Source organism: Erpetoichthys calabaricus, chromosome 8 (genome assembly GCF_900747795.2).
Source record: "Erpetoichthys calabaricus chromosome 8, fErpCal1.3, whole genome shotgun sequence".
In the NCBI taxonomy this organism is placed as follows: Eukaryota; Metazoa; Chordata; class Cladistia; order Polypteriformes; family Polypteridae; genus Erpetoichthys; species Erpetoichthys calabaricus.
This window is the reverse complement of record NC_041401.2, coordinates 161,799,799-161,816,273: the sequence shown is the minus strand read 5'-3', so window position 1 is coordinate 161,816,273 and position 16,475 is coordinate 161,799,799. Positions and strand designations below refer to the sequence as shown.

At 39.0% G+C, this 16,475-nt stretch overlaps 1 protein-coding gene across 1 annotated transcript in view; it reads left to right on the top strand.

Moving 5' to 3' along the window:
• The first annotated feature begins 719 nt into the window (after positions 1-719).
• LOC114656225 (alpha-1,3-galactosyltransferase 2-like) overlaps positions 720-16,475 on the top strand; it is an 84,949-nt gene continuing 69,193 nt past the window's right edge. The window contains exon 1 of the mRNA XM_028807695.2: positions 720-890. Coding sequence (XP_028663528.1) covers positions 886-890 — 5 coding nt within the window. The 5' untranslated portion in view covers positions 720-885. The remainder of the gene's footprint in view (positions 891-16,475) is intronic.

Here is a 16,475-nt window from a genome sequence, read left to right as displayed (position 1 = left end):
GTATGTGAATTAACTGTATAATCTCATGCCTCTACCAAGAATATACATTACAGGGGTTTGGGGCAAATTACAGAAGTGCTGTCGGGTATGATGTTATATGTTAGGACTTAATAATAATAATACATTTTATTTATATAGCGCCTTTCCCATGATCAAGGCACTTACAGAATATAAGAAAGAACGGCAGGGAATACAGTATATAGCATTGTACAAACCAGATAAATAAATAAAGATTACGACAGTGAATTCAGAGAAAAAAAAACAGGCAACATAATTGACTTAATGCCCCTTTAGCGTTTCAGGTATCAATTGCAGATCTGGAGCGAATGCTGTCACATACAAAGCACAACACATCACGTAAGACTGCACCTGTTGACGAGCTTTTAGCGAGGATGCATAGTAATCGTGGTTACTCGCGTATCTCGGAGTGCATTGCGCACAACTGTACTCCAGAAGCACGAGTCAAATTACATTCTTAAAGCGCAATGTAATGCCGTATAGTTAATCCTACTAAGTCTATTGGCACGAGTCAGGTTACACTTAAAAACTTTTACAAGTAGATGCTATAGAGTGCACAGTACTTGTCATACTCCAGACGCACGTATTACGCTCGATCAATTAATGTACTTAATATAAAAACTCTTACGGCGCTTGAGATGCGCTGCATTGGACTAAGCAGCTGTACCTGTGACGTCACGACCCCCAGGTAACAGTGGCCACACGCTGTGAGATGGGGGCAGGTTCGGAGTACCTTATGCTTATCGTCAGACACAGATCCGAGAGTCTTCGGGAGACACGCCCTGGGCGCCTACAAGAGTGAAGCCAGTTAGTCATAAGCTTGGAGTCAGTGAGAACTGAACGGTTTGTTCGACGGACTCGGACATAATGGGGTAAGTGCGCGTGGGATGCAGCCGAAAACTGCCACTTGACAGGGGCTTAAGTTTACGTTCGAGCCGTCTTCTTGGGAGGTGCATTTACAATATGAGGCGCACGTAATTTCTTTTGGTTCCTTGGCTCAACGAACAGCTGCCGCTGTTTTGATGCTGGACGTCAGGGTTCTACCCACGCGGTATTTGACAAAAGAAAACGTTTTTTCGACGTTTTCACATCCAGAAGGGCGAGGTGTGTTACTATTGGTGATGTCGCAACGCGATCGTCGTCCTCGCGGAAAGGTGGGCTCCTAGCATTTGAAATGGAGAGTTCTACTCCGTTTAGATTTTGACTTAACTCGGTTTTCCTCTCTTCGATAAGTACCCTGCCACTTGTTTTTTTTATCTGGGTGAGGAAGGTTGGACACAAGTTGTACGTATTAGCTTTTTATTGTATGAAAAAAACGAAATACGCGTGATTTCTCCTCTGAGTGTATCGAGTATGTTTAGTTACAGGTTTTGTCTCATGGTAGCCGCTAGTGTATAGTGTATCGGCGGTTAAATTAAAACAAAATGTCAGCTGACTCGAATAGTATCTAACAATCTGGATTTCCGAGCTTATATGTTCAACTGCAAAGTAAACTTAATGATCTGCTTAATGGTTGTCGTCAATTTCCTGCTAAACTTAAATGTCAGACACTCACTGAGGGGAAAAAAGAAAAAGAAACACTACAGTGGATGGAGAGCATGCCTGTTTTACGAGATACTGTATACGTTGGATTTGTTCAAATGTGAGCCTTGTGTTGCGATATATATAATACATAAGTGTCTCAAGTAGTTGACGAATTGTTAAAGAAGCACAGATTCAGACTTCTACATTAGGTTCCTCTCAGCCTTTTTATTTAAAGATCTCCGTGGTGAGTTGCAAATGACAAAGTAGACGGAATCAATACATATCAACACTTTTGTCAGAAGGAACATATCTGGATTTTTTTTACATATTGTACTTTGCCAAGACTTTTTTTTTATTTCTTACGGCTGAGTGTGTTGGCTCACGTTGGTTTTGTAGAAGCGTATATTAGATTTGGCAGAGTAATGTGGACAAAATTCACTTCGATGTCTTGTTAAGAAATTGTATTATTATAAGTACAAATTATATTTTTCTCATGAGACCGAAATATTTTGTTCATCAAGCCATTGCCGGCTAGCCATTCATTCTGAGTTACAGTAAAGCTCGCAGAAGCTACAGCTGATGACACGCTCTCCTAACCAGGCAGCCTAACCCTGTGTCTTTACATAAGGTGAAGAAACAGGAACACAATGCGAACGCCACATTCAGTACAACGCAACTGACAGTTAAACTGCGGTCCGAATACTGCGAGGTGACCAGTCCTCCTACCACCGTACTTTGGGTTATTGTTTAATTGAGATTTATGTAAACATGTCTGCTAGAAGTGGCTGCGCATCCCATGAGAACCTTTTTAATTATAGATTTTATTTGAAGAAAGTAAAATTCCATGCAATCAAGATTTACTTTAACAAAGAAAATAGCATTACATACATTTGAGTAAAATTTAACAAACCTAAATTCAAACCCCCCTCCTGAGAGAGAGAGAGGGGAGAGCCAATAACAAGAGCAAATCTAAAAAAAAAAAAAAAAAGACCTTACCTCAAATATAAAAACTTAATCTAAAATTTTATTAATTAGCCCTTGCAATATTTAAAAAAATTTTGAGCAGATCCTCAGTGAGAACTTTTTTTTTCTTCTTCAATTTCAGTTAGTATAGAATTTCAGTTACCCACTGACTTATAACAAGTGGGCTATGATTCTTCCAGTTGAGCAAGTTAAGAGAACTCTTTTTAACCTTATCAAGTTTTAAGTATGTATCCTGGCAGCTTGTGTGGTTCACGGCTCAAAAACTAACACATTTTCTCTTCAAGTTGCACCCACTTCCAGTGTTGAGGTCATGATGCATACATGTTGAAAACCTTTAACTGGCACTGCAAAAATAAAAAATAAATAAGTGCCCTTTCTATAGTTAAAAATTCTGCAGAAGAGGTTTAGGGTTCAGGTGGTTTAGGGTGTCAGTCTTTAGTTTCAATTTTCAGGTCTAACATAGAAATAGTTGAGAGGCATACCCAGAAGCATTACATAATTAAACTCTGTCCATATTTGTTTGCACCCAGCTTCCTTGGAGATGAAAGGTCTGACAAGAGTGATGGGGGTTTGAGAGGAGAGATTGGATTTCAGGGTTCCTTTTATTTTCATATTTCACATGATTTTAAATATAAATGCAGCACAGTACCGTAGTGGGAAACTATGCATATACTTTTTTTTTTCTCCATGATGAAGGTCTATACAATGACATTTCCTGCCGTAGGAGTTACCTCCCAGTTAAGTCACTTAATTATGATTGTGTGTATAGTAAAAAAAAAAATATTAATCAGTGTTGCTAATCTGTCTGTCTGTCTGTCTGTCTGTCTGTCTGTCTGTCTATCTATCTATCTATCTATCTATGTTGAGTTAGGGCTATCACATGCAAATTCGATAGTTGGGGTGGGAAGTGCTGATACACAAGAAAAAAAAATGTCAAATTTTCAGCATGGCAGCGTGTTTTAATTTTATCATAGCCCTGATTTTCAGTAAGTACCGGATTGATTATTATTCTTGTAGTTTAAAAGGCAAAGTCTTGTGACTATTAAAGATTCCAGCCTTTGGCTTACTGCATCAAACCCACAGTGTTTTTGTTTTAAAAACATGAAGCAGGTAGGATTCCTTAACCTTAGATTTTTAGTGTTTCCTGTAAATGGGGGGTTTTTGTGCTTTTTTTGTTTTATTTTTTTAAAACCGCGAAGCACAAAGACTGAAAGATTCAGTTTGATTTTACATCTGTTTTGCCTGTGTGTGTGTATATAAATATCTCAGTCATATGTATAATCATCGCCTAGGACAGTGGATTTATGAGTCAGCAATGCCACCGTGCTCCCATTTGTTTTATGTGTATTTATGCAGTGTATGTATGTGTGTGTGTATATATTATATGCTTTCCCAAAACCCTCTTCCTAAGGTTAATTTTCATTATGAGAAACCAATTACCATTAAATTGAATTGTAAACATTTTAAGCATTGTCTGGCCCCAAAGTGACCTCCTTTTGTTTTCTTCAAATAACACCAAAATACACAAAAATCGAGAATTTAGTTTAATTTTGACATTAGTCACCAAAACATTCCTGAAAAAGAAATAGCCCTTCATAAAGTGATAAGGCATTGGTAAACCGCCATTAAAGTTTCATAGTCATAGGATTGCCTTTTAGTGTTTCTTGGGCTTCTTCAGGTAGTTCATGTTCTGTTTCGGAGCAGTGGTGCTCCGAATAATAAGGGAGTACACTTGAGATTCATTCTGCTTTTCCGTTGTGTTGCTCAGCACATGAGCGCACAAGTACACCTCACTTCAGTCTGCAGATCCAGCTCTGTCCAGTTTCGCAAGTGGCTGTTAGAAGTCTCGAATCACAGCATCAGCTGTGAGAATGACTGAGACTGGGACTGCGTGTCACCAAGGTCTAGCCCCACTCCAAACTTCCAGCCTTGCTCTATTGAGATTAGTAACAGGCTGCAGCAAGGTGTACTTGGAGTACCTGTGAAGATGATTAGGGCTTTACACTAGCAGCGCACATTACAAAATTGTTTTTGTAAACTTGAAAGTTCATCATCTTTTGAAGTTTGTAAAACACAAATTGTTTAAAGACTTTTTCTCTATACATGAATTTTAATAAAGTGGTCACATATAATTCAGGAGGGGCTTGTGCAATGTTTGTATGAGTAGTGGAACACAAAATTTATTTTTAACTCTTTTAGGGCGAAATTATTTTTAATTCCTTTTTGTTCCATCACTGTATATTTTTTTTTCCCATTGTATCACCGTGTAAGAGGGGTTTCAGAGGAGTGATCGCGTCCCTCTTCACAACGACACATAGCATATGGGGGGGGGGGGGGTAGAAGAGCGAAGTGCAGATCATGCGGCACAGCAGCAGCAAGCCAGCAGCTGATCGAGTAAAGAGGGTGTTACAATGGAAAACAAATTCCTTTTTTTTTTTTTTTTTAATCACTGTTTAAGAGGGGTTTTGGAGGAGCGGCCGCGTCTCCTTGGTGTGTAGTATTTTTCTTTGTGCATTCACTTCGCTCTCTCATCTGATCCTGCTGCCATTTTAGACGTTTACTCTACGCTACCCACACACACACACACACAGGGATTCATTGTCAACGAGTCTAACAGTCCTCCTAGTAAAGAGGGTCTACCCATAACATAACGGTGAGCTTTATCAATGTTTTCTTTTGCCCCTCAACCCTTTATGTCAACAAAAGTCGACACCCACCCTATAAAAGTTAAACTAGTTCAATAAGGATAAAACCAATGTGTAGAAAACTCAAGACTCCTGCCTAAAGCTAAGGCAAAACTACATTTACTAAGAAATAAATGATTTCTGATTCAACAAAAAACAAATGAGGCATTTGGCAAAGTGCAAATTCATTCTTCTTTTTTTTTTTTAGTTTAAAATTTGGTTGACTCATCTTTTTTCAAAATGTTCCGGAAGGACTTTTAAAAGTCATAAATGGATAGTTTATTATAAAATTGCCATGATTGTCCTTTCACAGAAGTGTGAAATTGCAAAATCAAGACCTTGCAAAAGTTAGACAAATACAGCAAAAACAATGATTTTGTTGTCTTTGCTTAAAGTGGACTCTCAATCAGGTTCTGGTTATAGATATGTATTGTGTGTGTGTGTGAGTTTTTTTATTTATATATTATATATTTGAATTTTTTATTTCTATATAACAGGCAGGAACCACAAAAAAGGTTTGGGGAGTTTATACTCGTTATACTTGGAAATATAGTCAAAAAAAAAAAAAAGACGTCTTTACAGACGAGTTCAAAAAGGAATTGACATAGGTAAGCAAGATGGTGGATATACATGATGGAGACAGGAAGAGGTGGGAGCTGGTCAGACTGGACCCAGAAATGATATCATTAGGAGGCGGAACCTTGATAGGTGGAAGTGTCATCATTACGAGGCAGGCTCTGTTGAGGGTCTGCAGACAGAAAAGAAGCGAGAGTACTACAGGACTGTACCATCCCTTACCTCGGCTGAGAAACATTTCTATTTGAGTCCAAAAACTGTCTCCTTATTGCACATGTGTGAAATACCCTCTCCCCCCCAATCCCCAGAAAGAACATTGGTGTAGGCTTTGAGAGATCCATGACGGTGAGCAACAGTAAACTTAAAAGGCTGTAGGTCTAAAAACCACCTTGTGACTCGTGGATTCAACTCCTTGTGTACCACCATCCACTGCAAATTGGCATGATCAGTGACCAGGGTGAATTCACTGAGGTAATACGTACCTCAGTTGCATAACTGCCAAAGCTTCTTGTTCCACCACTGCATACTTGGTTTCCCGGTGTACCCGTTTCTGGCTCAGAAACATGGTGGGGTGTTCAACACCATCGATACCTTTGGTCAGCACAGCACCCAATACTGTTTTGGAAGTGTCAGTCTGGAGGATGAAAAGCAAAGAAAAGTTAGGAGCCATCAAAACAGGTGCTGAAGTTAGGGACTTCTTGAGGTCACAAAATATAGCTTTGGTTTTATTATCCCATACCTCCTAATTCGGAGCCTCTTTGTTAGGTTTGTCAAGTGCATGACTGTCTCTGAGAAACAAGGCACAAACTGGTGGTATTGCCCAGCTATCCTGAGAAAGGCATATTTTAGTGGCCCTGTTTGAAGTCCTAGTTCAAGCCATCTACTTTCAAACATTGTGGTTGTACTGTACCTCTGCCCACTAGGTAACCCAAATACCCTTTTGTCATGTCAAAGGTAGTCAAATATTTCCCCTTCCCTAGCTGCTTAAGGAGGTTGTCCACTTGTAGCATTGGGTAGATGTCAAACTGTGAGACTTCATTAAGCCAACGGAAGTTGTTGCAAAATCTCAAAATACGATTGGGCTGGACCAGGGACTATGACTTTCCTCTATTACACCCAAGTCCAGCATTTGTTTGATTTCAAGGTCCATTTTAGCTTGTTTTGCCTCTGGGAGGTGATAGGGGCATTCCCGGACTATCACCGCAAGTTCAGTTATGATATCAAGTGCAACCAGAGAGGTCCTTCTGCTTGCGCCTTCTCCAGATTTTCCTTTAGAATAGGCCAAATATTTTGAATCTAAAATGTTAGTAGAGGGAAGGGGCTCGTCTTCCCACGCTTTTTTAGGATGTCCGATATGCCCCAGCATTGATGCCTTTACAGTAGCACAAAAGTGGAAAAACCCTGTAGAGGCCAGGGGTACCTCCCAATAAGCAAAAAGCATGAGGGGAAGTAACTGATCCTACTCCCGCCCATCCTTGCTGACTACCTTACATAGCATTCAGAGTTTGATTAAACCTCTCGATTTAGGCTGTCCGTTTGAGGATGATATACTGTCATCTTTAAATACTACATTCTGAGTTATTTGGCAACCTCCATTAATATCTCTTGAGGTAAACAGCATCCCTTGGTCTGTCAGAACCTCTTTAGGGATGCCAGCATGCGCAAAGACCAGTTTCTGTACAGTACTCTTAGATTTAGCTGTTCTCAATGTGATAGCCTCTAGATAACGGGTAGCATAATCGATAAGGACTAAGATGTACTTATATCCCCACACTGAATGCTCCAGGGGTCCCACAATGTCCACCCCATAATCTCAAAGGGAATATCAGCCAGAGGAATTGGAATCAGCGGAGCTCAGTCCTTCGTAGGAAACGCTCGCAACTGACACTCTGGACAGGAAGTACAGAAACAACGTACCTCCTCATTGATTCCTGGCCAATAAATTGGAGGTTTATGTGCTTCAAAGATTTGTCACCTTGGAAATACACACCTCCTAGTTGCAAATGTGCCAGCTCACAGACCTTCTGTTGTACATCCATGAAAATAACAACAGTTACTTCACCTCCCCCTCATTGTTCAGCTACCGTATATAATAAATCATTGTTAGTAACAAAGTGGGGTCCAGCGGGCATGATAATTGTGTTGGCCGTTTACCAAAACTGTTCCCTTTTAAAGGAGGCCAGTGTTTGTTTGCATTGAAACTGTACATTTGTGAGCGGCTATGAGCTGACTTCAATTGGCGAAATCTAACACAGCCATTTTATAAATATGTCACAAACCACTTGCTCAACGACCTGTTTTGAGTAGTTAACATCTGGCCATAGCCAGCGTTTGGCCTTACAGCAGACATCGTATGCTTATGAACAGGATGGTTGCTCAGGGTCAAACCGCCACTCTCGGCATAACCCTGCCTGCTGATGCGTAGAGACTCCATAGCACTTTAGTAGTTTGGTTTTAGTTTATCATAAATTGGAGGCTTCTTGCTCACGAGGTCACAAGTCCTCTGCGCCTCACCTTTCAGGAACAGTGCTAATATGTTGGCCCACTCCGCATGCTCCCATTGGTGACATGTAGCCATGCGCTCAAAGATAAGGAAATGAGACTTGATATTATCATTGTCCTGCAATGGCATTAACACCTGTGGCAGAGCTCGTGAGTTATCCTGTTGCACAGAAACATGTGCTTGATACCGTGACTCAGATTCGGCAAGCTGCGTCTGGTACTCTCCCACCTGTACCTTGAGTCTTTGTAGCTCTGTAGCCATGGTGTTCAAGACAGTTTTAAGGTCCTGTTCTTCTGGCATAGTGAACAAAAAATCCTAGTGACTGTGCCACTGTAATAATGGGCATTGGCCACAAAGATTTGGGGAATTTGTACCCTATATACTTGAAGATATGCAAAAAAAAAAAAAAAAAAAGTATGTGTGTATATAATATATATCGTTACCTGGTAGGTAACCACCCGTACAATCAGATTGTGACACAGACCACGAATGCCGTGAATGTAATTACCCGATCTACGTGCTGTCAAATAAACGAACCACACGCCGTGGCGCAACTTTAGGGGCTTCGCCTCTGGTGCTGACATCCGAGGTTCGATTCCCTAGAGGGAGTGCAGTAGAGTGTGTACGCCTGATGAGCCCAGAATTAGGGCGAAACACGTGTCGCGTACTCTTTGCATTATTTGACAGTAAACTATTTTAACCATTCTATAATCTGCTTCTCACAACTGAGGGCACCGTGGCGGATGTTAGCAGACTTGCTGGCCGACCACAAGCGTTACCTGGTAGGTAACCACCCATAGAATCAGATTGTGACACAGACTACGAATGCCGTGTATATATATATATATATATATATATATATATATATATATATATATATATATATATATATATATATATATATATATATATATATATATATATATATATATATATATATATATATAAATACACTTTTTTTTTTTTTTGCATATTTTATATTATAAATGATGTGTTGTATGTCCAGATATGCAAGTAAGAATTTCACTTTGCCCTGCGCACATGATAATATAACTACTACTAAAGCTTAATCCATATAAAATAGTGTCTCCTCATGGGAATTCTTAATGCATCCTTAAAAGGAAAAATAGATTAAAAGTAATCCTGAAAATTGTAAGTGTTGTAAATGGAATTTACTGGCTGTTTTAGCTTTCATAATGAAGAGTGAAAGGCCATCGGCCAAAACAGGTTAACTTTCTTTAAACTGTTTCATCCAGAAAATACATCACATTTTTTCCTAAATTGAATCTAATGTGGTGGTCACTGAATTTTAAGAATCTAGATTGGTATTTATTTGTTGTCAGCCCTAGATGTCCAGTTATACTTCCTGGTTTACTAGGTCTGTACTTGTGCTCACAGACCAAATGGGGTCATCTTTGACGTCAGTCTGGGCAACTGCTACGATCAGTCTGCACATCTTCAAATTTGTGTTATTTTAAACGTATTACTGCACATTAACTGCAAAACAACACCCATACACAAAGGGTTCATAATATCAACAAGCAGAAAGGTGCACAATGTCAGAAATGGCATGAAAAGGCAAAATCAGCAGGCCTGATAAAATAATTGTAGCAACCAGCATGCACCTAATGGTGCACAGTACACCATTAGAAACAAGACACCTGCAGGATTTTGTCAAGTGGGACAAATTTTCGTACATCATTTTTGCCATAGTTTAGCACAGAAAGCCAATTTTTATGTTATTTGTTGTAAGAGTGATGTGTGTATTGTCTACCAGTCTATGCTGGTACATCTGTGAAGATGGGAAAAGAAGCCAAAGAATGAACAGAGGGGTTTCTTTGTGGAAATGGAAGGACCAATTGAATGTTGTACTTAGTCATGAATGAGGTGTTTTTAGTAAAACAGAAGAAAAATTATTTGAGTGCAACTATATTATCACTGACCTTGAACACTGCCTACATCAATCTGATGTGTTTGGTGCTCTGTGCGTGCATGCAGTTTATTCTGTCCACAACAAGCTTTCTCTTGTTCTTTTCCCACTTCAAACTGGTGCTGGCTGAGTACTCAGTGTTTTGTTATTTGAAAACATTACATGCGAGGAGGCACATTGTGGTCTTTTTATGCAAGAGATTTTTTTCCACTGCTGCCAGACATGTTTCATTCCACAACAGTATTTATTATTTGGTAAGTTTGTTCAGTTTGATATGTTGTGGTTTACATGACTGCAAAAATATTGTTTGATCGCAAGCTTAAAAAAAAAAAGCCTATAATCATTTTGATAAATTTAAATTCTAACTTAATTTTAGACATTTAGACATTTAGACTATTAACATCCAAAACTGTGTAAATATCATAATATATATTTTGTCACCTACCCCTATGTGCACCTTGAGTTTTTTGTGACTCAAAAATGCAGTATGTTCATGTTTCGGGGTTGCTTCCTTTCTAGCACTGAATTTTGTACCCCTGTTGCCTTTAGGTCTGCAGCTAACATGTATTTTTGCTAATTGATTAATTAGTCAATTTATATTGTTTAATCTTTAATAAAATATTACTGCCAAACAGCACGCATTTTATTCAAAAACCATTTGGATTACCCGGCTTCTCCTGGAAAATCTTAAATGACAGTGGGTCTCCGTTATAGTGCTGTCAGTTAATCGGGTATATCCAAGTGCTTTTCTTTCCACAATAGTTGTAGTTTTGAACAGCTTCCCCTACCAAAGGCTAATAATATTAGTGTAGTGGTTAAGGCTTTAGACCTAGGACTTAAGACCCTGAGATTGTGAATTCAAATCCTGTCACTGGCAGTGTGTGTCCTTCACCATGTAACCAATTGTATCTCCGATGTTGTAAGTCACTGTGGATAAAGGCAACAATCAAATAATTAATAATGATAGTTGGGTTACTAGAGCTGCTTAATCTTGAATATGCTGTACAGAATTCTCCATGAGTAAAATGTTTTTGCGTTAGGTCAACTCCTGCTTCCCCACCTCTGCTTTTTCTAATGATTTGGCTTTATTTGATGGTCATTACAAAGTACACGGAAGTAATCAGTAGGAATATGTGAAATTTGAGTATATATTATGTTTACACCATTCACTCAAGTGCAGAATTTATTTTTGTGCTTTTCGTCATTTTTAAGTTGTTCCCCTTTAAAGTCTGCAGATGCATATGTATATCGAAAGTCATGCTTGAAATGAATATACACAAGTGCCAGTACCCTACATGTTATGCTGATGTTGTAGCTTGAAGAACCAGGAGCCCAGATCATTTCTCCAGTAGAAAGTGTCACTATTTAAGACCACCATTTCTCCCTTGGACTTTCTTGCACCATGAGTGAGAAGTCTTTGGTGGTGTGATGAGGAGCCCATTTCACAGTGTGATCATGTCTTTGAGCCATCAGTGTGCCAACTGTAGCACACAGGAAAAATACAACACTTAAATTACTCTGGAACCTAACATTTAGACTAAAGGGTCTATCTTCTTAATATGGTTCTAGAGAGTATCTGTGCCAAAGGGTATAGGGAATAGACAGGCAGACATTCTCTTCTACTGAATGTATGTGTGTGTATATATAGTGATAAAAAATTAGGCAGCAGACAGAAAAAGGTTTGGGGATGGCCACTCCACATGCTGAAAAATCAGCAAATGAAAAAGAACTGGAGCAAAGTTCACAAAGGAACTGACTAACAGATTGAGACTGCTGTATAAATATGGTGGGGACAGGACAGGACAGGACAGCCAGAACAGGAACTGATGTGGTTGGACGGGGAACTCTGGGTAGCGGAAATGATGTCATCAGTGTTGGCCAGAAGTGATGTCAATAGTGGGTGGATCAATGGTGTTATCATTAAGAATCAGGGTCTTCAGCTGGGCTGCAGAGGAATAAGAGGAGAGAGGATCAGGTGAGAGCACAAACCCCCAGTCTGTCTGACAAATAACATTAGTTAAGCCTGTAAACTGTCTCCCATACACACGTTTGTGACAGTGTGTGAGTCTGTATATAAATACATACTAGCTGCATGTGGTCTTCAGGACAAAAAAACAACCCAAAGACTCCCTAGCAGATTTACTATATTGGTGAGGCTTGCAGAGGCGTCAGCTAAGTGGGCCGGGACAGGTTTGTATCTTATCCAAGACAGACGTGTAGTTGAGTGCAGCTGTGGTACAAATTAAGTAGGACAGGCTGTAACCTGTCTCAGGCAAACTGGTAGCTCATTTTGTGAACAATGTGCATGCAAAACACTGCTGAGTTTGCTGGTTTTGGTTGAATGAGAAGTGAGGTGCATGCATGTGCTATTTCACTAAGTGCAAGTTTTGATTGTATAAGCTTCTACATCTTCTGTACAATTCACACAAATTCCCATGGCTGTGGTTGAGTGTGAGCAGAGCGGAAAACTTGATACCAACACACATACACACACCCACCTACTCACTAGACGTATATCTCCAGCCTATATGCCTGTTCGCTTTTCATGAGCGAACTACTTAACGGATTTAGATTGGGTTTTTTTCTATAATTTGCTTGAACATTTTGGTTGATTTTTGTGACTTCTCTCATTGTGCTAAGTATCATAGTTCACTTGCAGCAGAGTTTTATTAGAGCAAATCTAAGAGACAGGCTGCGGGCTGAGAGGAGTGGGGAGCTGGATAGGGCCCTCCTCACTCACATGCCAGCCTGTGTTCGAGACGGTGTACGTCTCGCCACTTGTTCAAGTCTACCTTGCCTCCAATTAGCTAGTGATACCTGTTTGTTTAGCAGACATTATCATCTAGAGATTAAGGGGTAATGTTTCATGTTTTTGAGAGAGAAATCTGAGCTATTTGTGTTTTACAGGGTAGCTGCTGATTGCCAGAGACATCACTGCCACCTGTTTTTTCCCCATGCGGGGTACGCTCTGTGACAGTGTAAACATTTGACGTTGGAGTGTACCTAGATTCTGCTTGGCCAGACATACCTTCCCAACTTTTTACATTTTTGGCAAAGAGATGACCACTATATTCTCGCCCCTGATAGAAAAACCAAAAATATTGTATATGAAGAGGCCCTCGGATAAGAAAGCTATCAGTATAAATTCTTCTCAATACAAATTACATTTTTTTTTAAAATTGGTTTTTAAAGTTTTTCCTTTTCACTACTACATGGGCGGAGTGCCAGGAACCTACAAAATATTTCGTGGTAATGAGATTCTGTATTTGTCCGAACTTTTTGATCCTCATTTTGAATGAAGATAGAATTGTTTTGACTTTTCTGTTCATGATGAGGCTTTATGTTGGTCGTAATGATAAATTAAATTAGAACATGATTGCATTCTTATAATAAATTCCTGTATGATTTATTAATCAAATGAAAGCAAAACTTGTTAATTTTAATGCAACAGGAAATATGTAATGAACAAGTCCAGCAGGTAAATAACGTATATTCATGTTAATCTTATTAATATCAACAAACTCAATAAAGAAAAATAGTTATACAGTGAATGAGATGCATACTCTGCATTATCATTTTATTTTTTAAGAAAATCAATAATCTTAGGCTGCAGTTTTTTTTTTTTTTTTTTTTTTTTTTTTTTATATATATAAAACTCTCCAGCAAGACGTCTTCCACGTGTTTTAGCAGACTGAAAACCACCTCATTTGCTCCCTCTGAGCAAGAAAGATAAATTTTGACCTGCTGTAATCCAGCCATAGCTTGAGTAGCAGTCATTTTCTCCTTGCTAATTGGTCCTTCTTCGACACTGCTATCACTTGAGCTCTCTTCCTCCGGCTGGCACTGAGAAGAAACACTTCACAGAATTAGTCAGTGAGCTCTGCGGAAACTAGGAGAATATTGTCAGCATCCACAAAGTACTGAAAGCTTATCTACTCATGGGGAAATTCAGCCCACTTTTCAGAAACCGAAGTCCAGAGATCAGTAATAGTAGAATCTTTCGAAATCTCTGGATCCTCACCTTATACGGCAGTATCTGAAGCTGAAGTAAGGATACCACTTTTTTGCTAACACTTCGGTATAGTGCTTTACCTTGCGTCCAGGCGTTTGCAATCATTTCAATACTTCCTTTCACATTAATTTTCATCTCCTCCCATCTAAAAGATATGCTGATGAGAATTTTTCTCAGCATTTCCTTGCGATTAATACACTTTCAGGGTACAAGTGATGCCCAAATCCAATGGCTGAAGCACTGCTGTGCAATTGGGTGGGAGGAATTTGACACAATCATTATCTAAATATGGAAGCATGCTGTTGGCAGCACAGTTATCAATCAGAAGCACAATCTTCCTTTTCTTCTTCTTCATATCCTTGTCAAGTTGTTGTAGCCAGTTTCCAAAAATGTCTTGAGTTATCCAAGCTCGCTGGTTTGCTTTATACTCGCAGGGAAGGAATGACACGTGCTTAAAACACAGAGGATTGGTCAACTTGCCAGTGATGAGAGGAATAATTTTGTGTCTGCCAGTTGAATTGCAGCAAAGTAGAGCTGTCAACCTTTGTTTAGAATTTTTTTTCTCCTCGGCATGGATTACCTCTGAGTACTAAAGTACAATGCGTTAGCAACTGATAGAAAATTCCATTCTCATCAGCATTGTAGATGTCTTCAGGCTCATAAGCTGAAATGATTTACACAGTTTGTTAGCTTTTTAAATTGGAACTGCAGATTCTTCTCCACAGATTGCTTTGGCTGCAATTCCAAAATAATCCCAAAAGCGAATTAGCCAACCCCAGCTGTCAGTTAAAGCTTCGTGGATTTAGGGGATGGACAGTAACTTTGCTTTTTCTTGAATGAGTGGCCCACTAATAGGAATGTTTCTTGAATGAGCATCACTGAACCACATAAACTGCTTCTTCGATGTCTTCAAATGCAGCAGTTTGCATACGTTGTCAACCAGAGATTTTTCTTCTATTTTTGCTCGGCCTTTCAAGAAAGTTGGCGAAATTCTGAATTCACGGCAATGTCTTTTTTTTTTTTTTTTTTTTCTTTTTCTTTTTCTTTTTGCTGGAATCGAGAGCCGCAAAAATTTCAAGTTTTTTTTTTTTCTTCTAATGTGAACTGTTGTTGTTTTTTTCGTGTCTGCTATTTCTATGGGAGGACGACAATGAGCTAAATTCCAATGGATGTTTTCCAAGTGTTGATGGGCAATAAGCAAAAAGTTTGTTTGGGGATCATTGTGCACAACTGAGCTGCGACCACAGAACTAACTACTCTGTTGAGGATTCATTTTCTTGACTACTCTGTCGGTGATTCATTCTGGCATAAGGTCTTTTGGGCACTTCGTTGTAATGAAATTACATTGTAATGATATTTGTTGTAAGGTAATTTGACCTGTGTGTTTGTGTAGATAAATCAAGTTTTATCCCTTGTGTGGTGCTTTCCTTCTTAAAGATAGTACAAGTATGCTGTAAAATTACATTTTTTTTAAAAAAGTGTATAGTTAACAAGTTTTGCCACTGTTAAGTCTAGCATGACACTTCTAATGCTGTTGCAATTATTCACTGTTAGAAGGTTAAAACTATTCTTTAGTGTCACAAAAAGCTGTGAAGAGTATATCATTTGATTTTCATCTGCCAGCAAAGACCGCAAGATAAACCGTCACTATTGTCAAAAAATATTCTCCCAAGGAAATTTTGTATATTGAGTTAAGGACTCTGATTCTCTACTGTCATTTGAGGATTTTGAAATTCCTGATAAAATCAAAGAAAGCAACATCAAATGTTTTTCCAGATTATCCCTAAATTTAAATGAGTGGAGTCTCCAGTGTGTTCATTAAAGTTGCTTATGGTTGTGCACCCATACGGCGTGACCTCAGTTTCACAGATCTTTCAAGACATGAAAAATGAAATGAAAAACTGGAAATTAATTTCTAAGTCCAGCTTTGTACCACACTCCTACCACATACATACACTTCAACTTTTTAAAGCAGTGTTTGCTTTTAAAAGTACTGTTGTACTTGAGTGCCTGGTACTTCTTCAGCAGTATACGAGGTGAGACACAAAAATAACCGGATTGGTAAAAAAAATATCTTTATTGATAAATTACAGCATTCTAAACCTTGTCACCTTCTATATGCTCCCCCTCCTGATCTCTACACCGCTCCATATGCATCTTTCATTGATTAAAACAGTGCTGGAAGTCTTCTTGCTTGAAGCTTTTCAACAGGCTTGCCATTTCTGTGTTCACTTCATCCATTGA